General features: G+C 41.4%; 1 protein-coding gene across 1 annotated transcript in view; it reads left to right on the top strand.

Annotated features, from left to right (window-relative positions):
• The window catches only part of PLCL2 (phospholipase C like 2), a 134,076-nt gene extending 116,039 nt beyond the window's left edge, over positions 1 to 18,037 (top strand). Inside the window, exons 2-3 of the mRNA XM_044679562.1 lie at positions 10,095 to 12,581; positions 16,716 to 18,037. Coding sequence (XP_044535497.1) covers positions 10,095 to 12,581; positions 16,716 to 17,021 — 2,793 coding nt within the window. The 3' untranslated portion in view covers positions 17,022 to 18,037. The remainder of the gene's footprint in view (positions 1 to 10,094; positions 12,582 to 16,715) is intronic.
• Positions 18,038 to 18,295: the final 258 nt, after the last annotated feature.

The following is an 18,295-nucleotide window of genomic DNA, read 5'->3' as shown; positions in this document are numbered from 1 at the left end:
AACATTAGATGATGCAAATACCATATTTTTGTCTATAGTATGCAAAGTAAAATGGAGTCCCAAGTAGAAGATACTTAACTAAACCATTCAAGCCAAAAATGTTTTGGCTCAAATTATCAGCAATTTTTTAAAAAGTAAAACTTTTGTTTCTGTCTGAATTTCTCGGGCAACTGCTTTTGTTGCATACCTTTTGGATATTAGGATATAGTTTGAGATAAAACTATAGTTTTAAAAATTTCATATATGTATATGTGTATGTATGTGTGTATGTATGTATGTATATTGGAGACTAGTAATTTGGCCAGGCCACTCAGCTAGGAAGTGTCTGGTACCAGATTTGAACCCAGGACCTCCTGACACTCGAGGTCTGGCTCTCTATCCACTGAGCTACCTCGCTGCCAATAAGATTATATTGCTAATATTTTCAACACATTAATTTTTAGTTCTTTAGAAAATTTGGATGAAAGATTTCAAAGTTCTGTTGTGATTGGGAAGCTACTGTTTGGGGATGGTTTTCCAACAGCCTTTATCTTTGTTGTCCTTTGGTCATCTTCACATCCACTTATTAGATGACTTAAAGGGCTAACTCACTCATTCTACAGCAGCATATGGTCACATCAGTTAAATGAAATTCATAAAAGGTAATATTTTTGTTCTCTTTTGGGGGACATGGAAGGCTTTTAGATGATGTTCTTGTCAGTCTTTGCATTTTGTTTTATTTAAGAGATGATCTCAGCCCGAAAGAGTCTGTTAGGAACTGAGACCAGAAATGCCTATATATGTGTGTATTGGTTATGGGTTCAAGCTCTGGTGTTGGGTTATTCATGAAATGGGATATTCACAAGCTCTTGGGTTGGTCTGGTTCTATTGAGAATTGGAAAGATGTTCTGTTTGAGGTCTGCATGAACATGGGTCCCTGCTGTAAATTTGGATGTTTTCTTTTAAAGGGAATAAACTTTATTTTTATTCCCCCTGCCCCTCAAGGCTCCTCTTGAAGACTTAATATTTATAGACCATCATTCCAGTTTTAAAGAGCAGTAAAAATCTCCCCTTTGAATTTCCACTGGAGCTGATTGACATTACTCAATAAGTAATGGGCCTTTTCTTTGTCCCTGGAACTTCTGCCAATACTTTCTCTTTGGAAGCACTGGGAAATTTATAGGTTTGTAATCTTTAAAGGGATGACTTCCAAGGGATGATCATCACAATCCCTCTATTACTCAGTAGTACTGTTGAGGATCAATATAGCTGAAACATGTATCACTTCTTGGCTTTTCTCGGTCCTAGGTGGCAGAGCACATGGAGAGATAGATAAGTGGAAATAGTATCAGGCAAGAGTGCCTTACTGTGTGCAAGATGGGACCAATTCCTTTACAGTTTTGAATTATTTCCAACAAATGCTGCTAGCATTTTTCTTTAAGATCTAATGTACTCCTCCTTCCAAAGGACCTTCAGAGGGGCCACCTCCATCCTGTGGTCAGTTTCTGGTGTTCTTAGGAGGCATGTCAAGATTTGGAAGCTGCCTTGGAAATCCGACAAGAGATCTTCCACATAGCCTGAATTAGTCGCTTTTTCATTCCAAGTTAGTGTGATTTAATTGAAGAAAAGGCCAGCCTACAGTAACCGAACCTTCTGTTTCTGTGTGTGTTTTAAAGGGCAGGCATTCCATTCTCTAGCCCCCTATTGTTTTTGCCAATGACTCAAATCAGAATGGAAGATGTTATATTTTGCCAAAGGGGTTTATTTTGAAACAGTTTGGCTCATCACAGGACACTGATTCTGATCAAGTCACTAATCTTTTTTTTTTTAACCATCTAAAGTAATCAACCAACAACGTTTATTGAGCATCTTCGACATGTCAGGACCCGTGCTAGGCATGCACTTGGAATCAAATCAGTTAACATATGTAAAGCATTCTTGGAAACCTTAAAGGACTATATTAATGCTAGCTCTCTTCTTTCTCCTTTTCCTCCAGGGAGAGATCAGATATTGTGTGATATCGAATATCAGTTCATTGTATAGTATATTTAAAGGGTGATCCCAAAGTCTTTGTCCTTGGTAAATACAGTAGTAGTAGTAGTAGTAGTAGTAGTAGTAGTAGTAGTAGTAGTAGTAGTAGTAGTAGTAGCAGTAGTAGATACAAAGTAATTTTAGTATTAATAGTAGCATATTTGGAGTAGCTACTAAGTAAATACAAGATAGGAAGGGATGCCACCAGTATTTGGGGGGATCAGGGAAGATCCATAAGGGAATATGGGAGTTGAAATGCAATATAATTCTGATTGCAATCTGAAGGATCAGTTCTAAATAACAAAGTTCTAGAAATGTTGTAATTGGCTAGGAAATAAATAGCAGAAAAAAATTTTCACCTAAGGAAGGAACCCAGGAGGATGAAATTTCAGGATTGGTATTTTCAGCCAAATTATCTTTTGCTAAGCTGTGCCATTGCATTTTATTCCTTTTTCTCTGAACAGAACAAATCATGGTAACCTAGAGGAAAGGAATTAGTGGGTCATATGTGTTTTTCATGGAATGTCATCATCCATCACCTTCTGAGGACAAGCAGTTACACATGAAATTAAATTCAGCCCTCTCACGCAGCAGAGCCAAAACATGCATTTCAGTTTTTGGTTTAATGATGTATAGTATAGATACATAGAGAGATAGATAGGACTAGATAGATTAATAGGTGAGAGATAGATAGCAAGATGGGATAGACACGTAGAAGAGATGGATGGATCAGTAAGGAGATGTTGGCTGACTGGAGAGAGATACAGAGACAGAGAGAGAGAGAGAAAGAGACAGAGAGAGAGACAGAGTGAGAGAAAGAGAGAGAAAGAGAGAGACAGAGAGAGGGAGGGAAGGAGAGAAGGAGAAAGAGAGGGGAAGATAGAGAGAGAGGGAAAGAGGAGGGAGGGGGAGAGAGAAAGAGAGAGACAGAGAGAGAAAGACAGAGAGAGAGACAGAGAGAGACAGAGAGACAGAGATAGACTGATAGACTACCATAGATAGATGAATGAGTAAATAGTATTAATATGTATTTTGTACTTTTGTTATGAGGCATCTCAGAAGCATATACTGCCTACTTAATTATCCTCATATTTTAACTAAAACATGTTTTTTTCTTTTATTGGGCAAAGTGAGAAGAGATTGTCCCCTTTTTACTTACCATATTATCCTATTTAATAATAAGGGTCCTATCAGATCTCAGAAGGAGGTTGGAAAGGTTACATACAACAGTAGATGTGAGAGGACTATTTGCTGAGTTAAAATAGATAAAGAAAGGAAAGATTCTATTACTCTAGTGTGAATCATAACTGTATGGATTTATTTCACTGCACAATTGAGTCATTTTCTATAATCCAAAAGATAACATTTTGAGAATAATAATAATAGCTCCCATTTATATGGGGCTTACTATGTACCAGGCATTGTGCTAAGCATCTTACAATGATTATCTTATTTGGTCCTGTCAGAAATCCTTGGAGGTAAGAGCTATTATTATGCACATTTGCCCAATGAAGAAATTGAGGCAGATGGAGGATAATTGACTTGCCAAGGGTCACACAGCTAATAACTGAGTCTGGATTTGAACCCAGGCTTCCTGACTCCAGCTTCTATTCTCTATCCATTGTACCCTTTAGTTGCCTCAAATAAATGTGAGTACAAATTTACATGTATGAGGGTAATGTTTTTGGTTAGTTTACAATATTTGGGTTGGCCTAGTCTTTAAATGACTTTAATGTTCTCAGCATTTATTGAGTGCCAAGCTATATCCTACCTGCCTCTCAAGGTTGTCATGAGAATCAAATTAGTTAATGCACATGATTGCTCTTTGTAAACCCTAAAGGAGGGGGGCACCTAGATGGGTCAGCATATTGAGATCCAGGCCTAGGTCCTGGGTCCAAATCTAGTCTCAAACACTTTCTAGCTGTGTGACTCTGGGCAAGTCACTTAACCCCCATTGCCTGACCCTTATTGCTTTTCTGCCTTGGAGCCAATATCCAGTATTGACTCTAAAATGGAAGGTAAGGGCTTAACAAAACAAAACAAAACAAAACAAGACCCTAAAGCACTCTCTGTGCCAGTGAAGGGATTGGGGAAGGCTTTATGATAGAGATTAGGATTGGAGCTTAGATGTGAAGGGTCATGTCTCTCAAATAGGCAGTTACAGAGAAGGTGGCACTTTATCGGTTAGTCATTCTCAGTCCTGTCCAACTCTTTGTGACCTCTTTAGGGGGTTTTCTTTGCAAAGATCCTGAAATGGTTTGCCATTTCCTTCCACTATAATTATTGGGCTACATATCAGCTCTAATGGAAAGTCACATAGTAGAGAGATGGGATAAGGCGACTTCTGAGATCTCTTCCAACTCTGACATTCTGTGAGACCAGAGATATTTATGAGGTCCTCCCTATCATGTATAGACATAGATATAGATGGATGGATGGATGGATGGATAGATAGATAGATAGATAGATAGATAGATAGATAGATAGATAGATAGATAGATAGATAGATAGACAGACAGATATAGATAGAGACAGACAGACAGATAGATAAACAGACAGACAGAAAGACATCAGACAGCCAGATAGACAGATATAGATAGACAGAGACAGATAGATAAATAGATAGAAAGATAGACAGACAGAAAGACAGATAGATGACAGCCAGATAGACAGATGTAGATAGACAGAGACAGACAGATAGACAGATAGATAGATAGACAGAAAGCTAGACAGATATAGATAGAGACAGACAGAGAGACAGAAAGACAGATAGATGTCAGCCAGATAGATATAGGTAGACAGACAGACAACAGACAAACAGACAGACAGACAGACAGACAGACAGATAGATAGATAGATAGATAGATAGATAGATAGATAGATAGATAGATAGATAGATAGATAGATAGTTTTATATGCAGGGAGTTCTGATAATCAATGTAGATACAAAGATCAAACCCGATGCTTATACTCATTTGCAGACCCAGTTTCTCTTAGGTTTGTAATCTGAATTTCTGTGAGTGAATCTCTTGGTGGGGGGGAAGGAGGGAGGTTGAATTTAGATGGTTAAAAAAAATATCACATTTTAATTTTCATTCACCTCTACCTGAATGTTAGCATTTCCCTTAATTATTTAAAATCCATCTTCAGAGAAGAGGCTTACAGGCTTCACCAGGCTGCCAAAGGTTTCCATGACCAAAAAAAAAGATAAAGAAGCTGTCTTAGAGAGTGATTTAAGTGATCATGATTTCTCCAGGGTTTAGCTTTTTACATATAGGACTTTGAAATATTTGAATAAGAATACACAATTTTAAAATATACTTGGTGTAGCCAGGGGTGTGCCGGAGGCAGCTCATATGGTGGCTTGGGGAAAGATTGTTCAATTTTCAGGGTGAGCGTTTACATCTCTGAAATCTACAGCCACTACAAATCTGCGTTTGCCTTACTGTTTTTACTGATTGTCTAGACTTACATGATAGAGAAAATGTTAGACATACAGATTAAACCTAAAAGTATGTTCTGGCTAGTTGTTAAACATTTACCAACCAGCTTACCCCAGAGTATAGAATCAGAGATTTGTAAAAATTCAAAAGTACCTTCTGGATTTAGGTCATAGAACTATGGAATGATGGAAATTTCCCATTACTGTATACAACACGTTGAGAGGGAATGAGCATTTATTAAATGCCAAGCACTTTACAAATATAATCTCATTTGATTCTCTTAACAACCCTGGGAAGTTATTATCCCCATTTTACAGATTAGCCAGAGAGATATTAGGTGACTTGCCAAGAGTCACACAGCTAGTAGGTATCCGAGGTCAAATTTGAACCCAGGTCCTCCCAACTCTGGGCCTGGCACTCTAGCCACTGTACCACTTAGCTACTCCACATACCTACAATTCTTTTTTTGTTTTAAAGCCTTTACCTTCCACCTTAGAATCAATACTATTTATTGGTTCCAAAGCAGAAGAACCTACAATTCTTAAAGTGATGGCTTCAGTGATGGCTCACGATGAACTCTCTAGTTAATCACTAGGCTAGCAAAGAGATGATTGATCGTCTTTTCAAGTTATAGCAAATTTCTAATCTGACTTCTCACAGAGGGTTTATTGATTGCAGTAGAAGTTGGAAGACCCTGACCAAAAAAATCTTGGACCTTCGCCATAACTTATCTTAAATGCTGGAGTAAAGACATTGTAAGATTATAGCCCAAAAAAGTTTATGGATGGTGAAAACTTGCAGCTTTCTTTTCCTAATTCATTTTTCATTTTACTGTGACTCTTTTTTCAATATTTCCAAATAGTAGTATTTTGAGGGTGTTGTAGGAAACTGTATGCATGGAGAAATCCGATTAGGGCACTTTCTCATTTTTTGTAAATGTGTCTTGCTTTTTAATAAAGCCATTCTCATTCTGGAAAATGGGAAATTTCCATGTTTAGAAGTTTCATGCCCTTACTTAGGACTGATCACAGATTTAATTTCATGGAAACCTGATTGGCTATTTAGAACACAAGGCACACTTGCTTCGGGGATCTGGAGCCATTCTCATAAAATGTGTTTTCGTGGATAAAGTGGCCCTTGTTTTTTTGTTTCTCTCCTCTCTGAAGATAAACTTGGTTTTTTAAAAGTATTTTTACTGCTGGCTTTTATGCTTTATATCTTCGCATCTAATCACAGAAGCCTCTGTTGCTTATTGTGAAACTCTGAGGGAAATGATACTCATAAGAGTCAGAGTTGGAGTTTAATTACCCAAAATGCAATTTGCTTATGAAATTGTATATATTCAAAAAGTAAAAGCAGTTTTGAATTTCAGCCATTGACAAGAGCATAAGAGCTTTTCAAAATACAGATGAAAGAGATTTTTCTCTAAACTAGTTATGTCCAGAGTGGAAGAATTAGAGTGATCTTGTATAATATTTGATTGCATGTGATTTTTTTTCCTCCTGGGGCCACGACACTTTCTTTCAGCATGATTATGTAAGTCCAGATTTTATCCCCCATGCCTCACACTCTGAACATGAAAGCAGAGAGAACAAAATGGAATCTAGTTCTAGGTGATTGAAAAACCTGTCACGGGCTTCACATACAAATTAAAAGGTAAGAAGATCTGTTGGGAGTTTTAACATTATTTTTTTCAAAAATCATTTTAAACCACCCATACATTTTTGACTTAAACCGAATGCTTACAGGTTATTTCTGCCTACTAATAAATCAGCTTGGGAGGCAGGAATTAAACGTGCACATGAGTTTGGGGGAAGGGAGTCATGTGATTTGCCTTTGGAACTAAAAAAAACACTGTAATTGGGAAGAGTTTTAAAAAATCTCTGTTGTCCCTGCTTTCTCTCTGGGTAGTATAAATGACAATAATACTAGATTGACTTCTGATGGTGTCTTATATCTGTTATTATCTGGTTGTTGAAGCTCTGTCTGAATCTCAATAACCCTCTTTGGGGCTTTCTTGGCAAAGATAATAGAGCAGTTTGCCATTTCCTTCTCCAGCTCATTTTATTGATGAGGAACTGAGGTAAACAAGGTTAAATGACTTGCCCAGGGTCACACAGCTAGTAAGTATCTGAGACCAGATTTGAACTCAGGAAGATGAGTCTTCCTGACTCCAGACCTGCCATTCTATCCACTTCAATTCCTGGCTGCTCACAGAAATCTCTGTAGTCCCTGGTTTCTCTCTGGGTAGTATGAAAGACACAATAATGCTGGATTACTTTCTGATGGTGTCTTATGGCCACCATTCAGTGTTTTCAAAAATTCTGAGGATCTTTACCACTGAGGCAATGGAGAAGTCTATGGTGGGTTTGAGTAATCTGCAGTGTGTTAGATACCAAGGACATGTGGCAGAGAATGTCAACAGAGAAGCAATCCACAAATATTTATTAAGCCCATTATCTTGCTATGTGCCAAGCACTATGCTTGGTGTTAGGGATTCAGATACAGTGAATGAAATGATCCTTACTTGCAGGGAGCTTCCATTCCAACCAAAGAGGCAGCAACTATGTCTGTAATTAATTTCACTAATTATATTTATTAATTAATTACAGTACTAATACAGAGAGAAGAAATACAAAATATTTAAAGACAAGCTTGTTTGGCAGGAGGGCAAGAACAGCTGGGGAAGTGGTGCTTCTTGAAGGAAGGAAGATTTTAGGAGATGGAGGCAAAGAGTTTGCATTCAGGCAGTGGAAATGCCAACGGGGAAATGGCAAAGGCAGGGGGACAAGAGATGGGGTGTCCTATGGGAAGAACAGAGAGTAGGCTGATAGGGCTGGATTGCAGAGTGGGGAAAGCAAAGCACCATCCAATGAGTATAAATAAATTGAGGCTAGAATGTCAAAAAGGGATTTTTCTATTTGAACCCAAAGACAACAGGGAGCCCCCGTAGTTTACTGTGTAGAACAGGGATGTGGTCAGATCTGTAATTGAGGGACGTTCTCAGTGGATGTGTACAGGATGGACTTCAGTCAAGACAGACTTGAAGCAGGCAAGACACCACACATTTATTTCATGTGTTGTTCTAGGGATACCAATACAAGCCCAACAGTCCTTACCCTCAAGGAGTTTAGGTTGTGGTAGAAGAAGACAACTCATAAAAGGAGTAAAGAAAGTACTCACGTGAATGACATGGTGTGGATATGTAGGGGAGCAGGACCAGGAGGGAAATGAAAACTGGCCGGCGTGGGTCCCCACTGGAACAGATGGATGTTCCAGGCGAGAAGACCACAGAGACAAATGGATGTTCCAAAAAGAGGAGGACCTGGGCACTGAGGGAAATTCCAGTGTGAGATGGCACCTGATGCATGGTGGGAAAGTCTAAAATGTCTAAGGCAGAACCAGGAAAGGAAGCAATGAGGAGACTGTTATAATATTATTTATAATATTCTAGGTGAGAGGTGATGAGGACCTGAAAAAAGGTGGTAGCTATGTGAGTGGAGAGAAGTGTTGGATGTGAGAAAGACTGCAAAGGGAGAAATAGCCAGATATAGCAACAAACTGGATATGTGGAGGGAGGGAGAGGGAGAAATCTTTTGGAAGATTTGTATGTGTGGAAAGTGATACTCTTGTTAGTAGCAAGAATGAGGGAAAACTCATGGACAGCTCATGCACTACACAGTTATTTATGAAATGTCAAAGGAATGGTTGGGCAACCCTTAGCACTTTGGGTGAACTCCTGGGGTAGAAGAAGGTAGCACAGCTTAGGCAGGATGGATTATAGTATTCACATTAATGAGACCATAGATCTCATTAATTTTATTATTATTTTTAGGAGTATGAGAAGAATATTAGAAATACCATGACTGTAGACCTTATGTAATGCAGAATACACATTTCCGGAATCAAGCTGGGAACCACTGCCAGAAGAAACCCAAGTTTCCGTCTCTGTCTCTCCCTCCCTGTGACCTGTCTCTTTCTCCCTCTCCATCCCTTCATCCTCTCTCTCCCTCTTCCTCTCCCTCTCTTCCACTTTTCTCCCTCATCTCCTGTATCATCTCCCTTCTGCTTTCATCTCTTCCCCATCTCCTCTCCTTCCCCCCTTTCATCTCCCATTTGAAGTAGAAGTTCATATGTCCGTATTTGGTTCTGGGACTATGAATAATCCAGATAGGTGGAAATCTAGGGAGTCTGGGATTTGTCCTGAAGCTTTGGCTTCTGGTACGCCCTCCTTTCATCTTGCTCCTAATTCACAGTGGTACCCCCTGGTTTCTGTCTAGCTTCGCCCAGATAACTTGGACACTCTACGGGTCAGGACTAACCACAAAAGATTTCTCTGCAGCTACCCTGAAGCTTGGGCTAGACATTTGCCACGTCCCATTGAGCATTAATTTAAGAACGGATTCATACCTGTCAGTAATATGTATTATCCTTGTGTTTCCCAGAATAATCAGTAGAAGTTAATGAATATCTTGTTTCTCGGCCCAAGGCTTAGAGTATGCTTAATGAGCGAAAGACCAGCTTATTTTCCAGGAGAGAAAATACCTTAGCATTTTATCCCCAGCCTAGAGCACAGAAACCAAATGCATATATTATCCAAATATGCTCAAATTGATTTTTTTTCTCCCTCTCTTTTCCCAGGATGGTACCAAACAGAAACGAGAACGGAAAAAGACAGTGTCGTTTAGCAGCATGCCCACAGAGAAGAAGATCAGCAGTGCGAGCGACTGCATCAATTCAATGGTGGAGGGCTCGGAACTCAAGAAGGTCCGCTCCAACTCTAGAATTTACCACCGGTATTTTCTCTTAGATGCCGACATGCAGTCCCTGCGATGGGAGCCGTCCAAGAAGGACTCGGAGAAAGCCAAGATCGACATTAAATCCATCAAGGAAGTGAGAACAGGGAAAAATACAGATATTTTCCGCAGCAATGGTATTTCCGACCAGATCTCTGAAGACTGCGCGTTTTCTGTGATCTACGGAGAGAATTACGAGTCTCTGGATCTGGTCGCCAACTCCGCCGACGTGGCCAACATCTGGGTCACGGGGCTCCGGTACCTCATCTCCTACGGGAAGCACACGCTCGACATGATCGAGAGCAGCCAAGACAACATGCGGACTTCTTGGGTTTCCCAGTTGTTTGGCGAAGTCGACGTGGACAATCTGGGTCACATGTCTCTGTGCAGCGCCGTCCAGTGCATCAAGAACCTCAACCCCGGCTTAAAAACCGGCAAAATCGAGCTGAAGTTCAAAGAACTGCACAAGTCCAAGGACAAAACGGGCACCGAAGTGACGAAGGAAGAGTTTGCCGAGGTTTTCCACGAGCTCTGTACCCGGCCTGAAATCTACTTCCTTTTAGTTCAGTTTTCGAGCAATAAAGAGTTCCTCGACACGAAGGACCTTATGATGTTTTTGGAGGCGGAGCAAGGGGTGGCCCACATCAATGAAGAAATCAGCCTGGAGATCATTCACAAGTACGAGCCCTCCAAAGAGGGCCAGGAGCGGGGCTGGCTCTCCATCGACGGCTTCACTAATTACCTGATGTCCCCCGACTGCTACATCTTTGACCCGGAGCACAAGAAGGTCTGCCAGGACATGAAGCAGCCTTTATCCCATTATTTCATCAATTCATCTCACAACACCTACCTGATCGAAGACCAGTTCCGAGGCCCGTCGGACATCACGGGCTACATCCGCGCTCTGAAGATGGGCTGTCGGAGCGTCGAGCTGGACGTGTGGGACGGGCCGGACAACGAGCCGGTCATTTACACGGGCCACACGATGACCTCGCAGATCGTCTTCCGGAGCGTCATCGACATCATCAACAAGTACGCGTTCTTCGCCTCGGAGTACCCCCTTATTTTGTGTCTGGAAAACCACTGTTCCATCAAGCAGCAAAAAGTCATGGTGCAACACATGAAGAAGATTCTGGGAGACAAACTGTACACGACGTCGCCCAACGTGGAAGACTCTTACCTGCCTTCTCCCGACGTCCTCAAAGGGAAGATACTGGTCAAGGCGAAGAAGCTCTCCAGCCACTGCCCGGGGATGGAGGGGGACGTGACGGACGAAGACGAAGGCGCGGAGATGTCTCAGAGGATGGGCAAGGAGAACGCGGAGCAGCCCAACGTGGCGCCCCTGAAACGCTTCCAGCTCTGCAAGGAGCTCTCCGAGCTGGTGAGCATCTGCAAGTCGGTCCAGTTTAAGGAGTTCCAGGTGTCGTTTCAGGCCCAGAAGTACTGGGAGGTTTGCTCCTTTAACGAAGTGCTCGCCAGCAAGTACGCCAACGAGAATCCGGGGGATTTTGTCAATTATAACAAACGCTTTCTGGCCAGAGTCTTCCCCAGTCCCATGAGGATCGACTCCAGCAACATGAATCCTCAGGACTTCTGGAAATGCGGCTGCCAGATCGTCGCCATGAACTTTCAGACCCCCGGCTTGATGATGGACCTGAACATCGGCTGGTTCCGGCAGAACGGCAACTGCGGCTACGTGCTGCGGCCGGCCATCATGAGGGAGGAGGTCTCCTTCTTCAGCGCCAACACGAAGGAGTCCGTCCCCGGGGTGTCCCCGCAGCTTCTCCACATCAAAATCATCAGCGGGCAGAACTTCCCCAAGCCCAAAGGCTCGGGGGCCAAAGGGGATGTGGTGGATCCTTACGTCTACGTGGAGATCCACGGGATCCCCGCCGACTGCGCCGAGCAAAGGACCAAAACCGTGAACCAGAACGGAGACACCCCCATCTTCGATGAAAGTTTCGAATTCCAGATCAACCTCCCCGAACTGGCCATGGTGCGCTTTGTGGTTCTGGATGACGACTATATCGGGGACGAGTTTATCGGGCAGTACACGATTCCCTTCGAGTGTTTACAGACCGGTTACCGGCACGTTCCGCTCCAGTCTTTGACTGGGGAGGTGTTGCCTCACGCCTCTCTTTTTGTTCACGTGGCTATTACTAACAGGAGGGGAGGAGGGAAGCCTCACAAGCGGGGACTTTCGGTAAGGAAAGGGAAAAAATCCAGGGAATATGCCTCTTTGAGAACCTTGTGGATTAAAACGGTAGATGAAGTGTTCAAGAATGCCCAGCCGCCTATACGGGATGCCACAGATTTGAGAGAGAACATGCAGGTACATTTCTTGTTTCTTAAAAAAAAAAAAAATTGAACTTTTGGTGTTTCCGTATAGCTTGCAAATGTAGACTGTTTACAGAGTTATTATTTATGCACATTCCAGACCCAAATGATTTGTAAATGTCAATGGCATTCAAAATATTTTTTCATTAATGACACCCCCCATCAATCCAATTTTTTAAATTGCTATGAAATATTCTCGTGCAGAAAATGGGTGACATATTAGAATAATGAACTCCTGGTACAAGTTTATGGATTTTCTTTTTTCACAAAATCTTACTAATAGAGCTTTTTCCCCTCACTGTAAAGATACAAATGAGAAGCAGAGATGTTGTTTCTGCGCCAATGTCTGTACGTGTTCCTTAATGTGAACCCAACTGAATATCTCTTTAGGAAATACAACAGGGCCTGTGATGTCCCTGTGCCTTCTAGTGGATTCCGTGCAAGATGGGCAGAGAGTAAATAACTACTGCTTGAAGTTTGTTTCCTAAAACTTTATATAAATGTCTAACTTTCTAAATATCTAAAAATAGACCCTCATTTGTGTAAAAAAGGCTATGTTATATGTGCATATATAAATATAGATCTATATTTACAGTAGGAGATAAGAGCTGCCTATGTAAAGAGTATAGTAGTTTCTTAAAGCAATCAATCTACACAGTATTTACTGAGCAACTACCATATGGCTGGTGGATAGAGGCTTCACTTGGCCTGAATTCAGATATTGCCTCTGATGTTTATTAACTGTGTGGCCATGATGAGGCCTGTGGATTAAACAGAATTCTCATCAAAGAGAATCTGGATTCAGCTCCCAGTTTTTCCACTTATTCCCTGTGTGGCCTTGGGCAAAAAATCACCTCCCTGGGCCTCAATTTCTCTTTTATGAAATGAAAAGGTTGGACCAGATAACATCCAGCTCAGAATCTAGGATCCTATGGTCAAGCCAATCAATGTCTCAGAATTTTGATGTCATCGTCTTTAATGTGGGGATAGAAACAAATGTGAGGCTACAACCTATCTTACTGAGTAACTAGTGGATCTAATCAGGCATGTAGAGTGCTTGGCAAACATCAAAGTGCCATTTAAATGTCATTTATAATTAGTAAGTACGGGGGGTTATGGAGGATAAGAAAGAATCCAAAATTCTGGGCACTGGCTAGTTGCATGGTATTGTCTAAAAGTAGGTACTTGAAAATAATTTTTAAAATGAAATGACCAAAATGGGAAGAGTTCTAGATTCAGAAAATCTGCTTTGTGGTTTCCACATATTTTTCTTAATTGTTTTTACTCCTTACTAGCCTTGAAACTCTGCCTCTTGTACCCTCTGTGACCTTAGGGAAATCCTCCAAATACATTAACATTTATTAGTGTTTATTGTGTACCAGGCACCTGTGCTAAGCAGTAACTATTTTGAGCCTCAGTTTCCCTGTTGCTAAGATGATCCCTAAGGTCCCTTGTGGTTCTGGAGGGCCACAGTTCTGTTTACCTGTAAAATATTTTATTGGTCAATTCTCAACCACCAAACCCAGTTCTGATTGATGGCTATGCAATCTCTTATTTAGTTGGGGAATGTTATCTTATTTGATTTTCCTTAGAGGTAAAATATAATGAGAGACTGTGTGGTGTAATGGATGGAGAGCCAACCAACAAATCAGGGTAGAACTCTCAACACCCCCACCTCCTCCATCCCTGACAATTCTATAAGACTCTTAAGCCAAAATTGGTAGAAGAAATCTCCTTACTGGAGATCCCTATCCCAATGAAATCAAAGGAGTGACTCAAAAAAAATTAGAGGAGCATGAACACCCATCTTTCTTGGGATCTGAGGACTCAATCTAGCTGAAACCAACCATAGAGTGCCATGTGTCATTTCCCTATGCATAGTTGTAATTAGGACAATTACCTGTTGCATTATCATCTTTATGGCTTTTCCAGGACCCAGATAGCAGGAAATTTCTCTTTAGCTATCCAGAAACAAGTAGGGAAAATACCAGTTTACTCAGTTGATGATTTTTTAAATTTTCATGAAGATAAGTAGGAAGCATGGAGCAGTCATGAATTCTTTGACAGGTAAACTGAGTGAAGATTTAATTTTGTGCAAAAAAAATATTTTGTTAATTCACAACTCTGGGATTTTATGGGTATAGATCTTTTCTCTAGCCCTGTAATTTGTTGCTCCCTTTTGACATATGAGAGGCTGAAAAATGTTATCATTTTGTGGGCAACTTGGTAACGAGCATCTCCCGATTTAAGCTGGTCCTCAGATGAAATACAGTGGAGGTGGCAAAAAGATCCAGTGATCAGTTTGGTGCTTGTATTAAATGTGACAATAAGAATCGGCTAAAAATATTCAGAATGATTACTTAGTCACAATGATTACTCACTTCTGTAGGCTGTTGTTAAATGTGCTTTTCTTTTTTGTTCCCTCATTTGTAGCTGCCAGCTCCTTCCTTCTCAGATGGATAACCCTATATATATATTCATTCATAATAACTTGGCTTGACTCAGAATCATAGAGCCACAGATTTTTTGAGCAAAAAGGGACCTTAGAGGTCTTCTGGTTCAATTGCCCTCATTTTACACATGAGGAAACTGAAGGAAGTTATTAAGTGACTTCCCCATTAATGTTGGCTTTGAGGCACAACTTAAAATACTAGGAATTTATTATGGTGATGTTTCATCTTACAGATGGGAAAAACTGAGAACCAGGGAGGTTAAGTCATTTCCCTATTGATGATAATCTGTGACTATAACTTTAAATTCTAAGAATGTTATTCTGATGCCTATTGATGATATTGGGAGAGGAAATTTTGGACTTGTGTAATGAATCTCCAATGTGGAAAGCTCCTTCACTAATACAGATCTGCCACTCATCAACAGCCTGGAGTCTGAGTTGTCTTGGAGCCTGAAAAGGTTTATCAGGTTTCCCGTGGTCACATAGGCAATATGAATGTTAGAAATAGGGCTTAAACTTGGTTTTCTAGAATCTAAGTCTGGAACACATGTATAACCCAGTGCCATTGCCTGTCAGCTCCGGGAGAGAGGAGGGAAGAGGGATGGGAGACAACATGAATCATGGAATCATGGGAAAATATTTAAAAATTTTAAAATGAAAAAAATAGAATCCAAGTGTGGACCTTATCTACCACTCCAGGGTGCCTTACAATATTATTCTTTCTCCCAGGGATCCCAAAAGTCTTGGGCAGTTCTAAACTTTTAAGCCTTTGAGGATATTTAGTATAATAATAAAAATAGCCCATATCAGTGAGATCTTTACTATTGTCCAAGAGTTTTCCATACTGTAACCCAATGATAAGTTGTGTAAGTTGTGTTATCCCCATTTTACGGGTGAGGAAACTGAAAGCTGACTTGCCCAAGATCATCTGGCCAAATGCCTGTGCTTTCTATGGTCCCATGCTCTGCCTCTCATTTCAAGGTATTCTTGATTTTCCTTAAAAGAATTTTCTGGTGGACATACCTTGTGGTGGTCTGAAATGGGAACACAAATGATCGTGTAGGTAGGATGAGAAGGAAGAGTAACTAGCTCAGAAAGCCAAGGCTATGCCTGTGACGGCTAGATGCCCACGACGAGGTCTCTTCCGTTCAAAGTCCATTTGGAGCCGGAGCCAGCGCTGACCCAGGTATTTATCCGTGTGGTGCAGGAAATGACCAGGTGAGATTCAGATTTCTACGATACTGATTTCCCCTTCCCCTTTGCTTTATTTGGCACTTACTTCAAACAGGGGCTGCCTTTTTTTTTTAATACACTCTATTTTTCCCTTGACCGTAGAAAAAGAACTCGTTTTTTGTGTGTTCACAATTGTAAGTCAATATTAGCATTGCTGTAAACGTTAGTCTGCAGGGGTCGTGCCCTCCGGAAGAATTTTGCTTCTCCGCTTTTTTCATGCTTTTCATCTGTTCCGGTTATCGACGTCCGTCACCTCATTGACTTTTGGAAAATAGCCATTTAATTTTTTTCTCTCCTCCGGATCAAACGATCGTCCTTCGATGCGCCCCTAGCCATGTTGATGACCATTATGCCAGGCCGTTCAAGGATGACCTGAAGTGGCCGGAAAGAGGAATGGGAAGTCTTGGCTCTCTGTAAAGTGGCTCTTTTCTTTCTCTTGAACAGAATGCAGTCGTTTCATTCAAAGAATTATGCGGACTCTCTTCTGTAGCGAACCTCATGCAGTGCATCCTGGCCGTGTCGACACGCTTGCTCGGACCCGACAATACGCCGCTGGTGGTCCTGAACCTCAACGATCAGTATCCCACCATGGAGCTGCAAGGGATCGTGCCGGAGGTCTTGAAAAAGATCGTCACCACCTACGACATGGTGAGTCGCTCTTGGGAGCCGGATGGAGGCCAGATGCACACGGTATCTTTAGATGATGGGCTGCGAGGGTTGGGTTTGGTTGGGTTTTATTTGTGTTGTTAAGCACGTCTCCTTTTTCATGCTTTCTTACCTGTATTAAAAATGTTGCTTCCCTGGATAGGAGTTCTTTGTTTTCTTTTGTTTTCATGAGATTGAGTCTCCCAGTCTCTCACAGGCTAGAAATAGAGCAGTCACTCCTGGACCCGTTTCTAGTTTTTATAGGCATGGGAGCTTTAAGCTACCTAGTTTCCAACCTGGGTGGATTTACCCCTCTGGAGGTAGCCTGTTGGTCCCCTGTCCCAGGAACTCACCAAGAGGGTGCCAGACTTAGTGTGGGAGCTGGCAGGCCAAGCCCCACTGCAGCTCAGAACTCTGGAACTCAAGGGATCCATTCTGGTCACCTTCCCTATTAAGGGGTCTGCTGTGAGGCATTTGATAGGCTGAGTGTTTTTCAGGTAGGACACTGACCTCTTACATGGTAAACATTTCTCTAGAAAGGGACTCTGAGCACAGTTGAACTCCTCTTCCTAGTGGAATTCTTGGTATCTTTTCTTTTTGTTCAGTCAAGAATTAGATTGGCTTGAATCTCAATAAGATTCCCACAAAAAGTTATCAAAAGCAGCAATAAATGGAGAATATAATCCTTAATACTTCAACATGGGCCCTATATACAGTCCTACAAAGAGGACAGAATTCAATTACCAACCATTACCTTTCCTGGACTTTGACTGGCTTCACTGACACAAAGACACACACCAATGACCTACCCAAGACATAAGAATGACATGATAGGAAAAAAGAAAAGGTATGGTTAGATGATGATGAGAGAGAGAGAGAGATAGGCAGAGAGAGGAGACAGACAGAGAGACACACACCAATGACCTACCTGAGGCATGAGAATGACATATTAGGAGAAATGAAAAGGTATGGTTAGACTATGAGAGAGACAGAGACAGAGACAGAGACACACACCAATGACCTACATGAGGCATAAGAATGACAGGATAGGAGAAAAGAAAAGGTATGGCTAGACAGAGAGAGAGTGTGTGTGTTGATAGAATGGATGGGGAAAGAGAGAATGAGAGAAAGAGGTAGGGAAAGAGAATGAGAAGAAAGGAGAGATTAAAGAGATAAAATGAGGAGGGAGAGAGAATGGAGGGGAGAAAGAAGGAATGAAAGAGGGGCAGAGAGAAGAAATGGAGAGAGAATGAATGGAGAAAGAGGAAGAATAAAGAAGAAGAAGGGAAAGAGAATGAGAAGGAAGGAGAAATTAGAGAGGGAGAGAGAGAGTAACAAAGAGAGAGAATGGAGGGGAGATAGAAGGAATGAAAGAGGGA

Source organism: Gracilinanus agilis, chromosome 5 (assembly GCF_016433145.1).
Source record: "Gracilinanus agilis isolate LMUSP501 chromosome 5, AgileGrace, whole genome shotgun sequence".
Lineage (NCBI taxonomy): Eukaryota > Metazoa > Chordata > Mammalia > Didelphimorphia > Didelphidae > Gracilinanus > Gracilinanus agilis.
The sequence above is the reverse complement of the archived record's forward strand: the minus strand, read 5'-3'. Positions and strand labels throughout refer to the sequence as shown.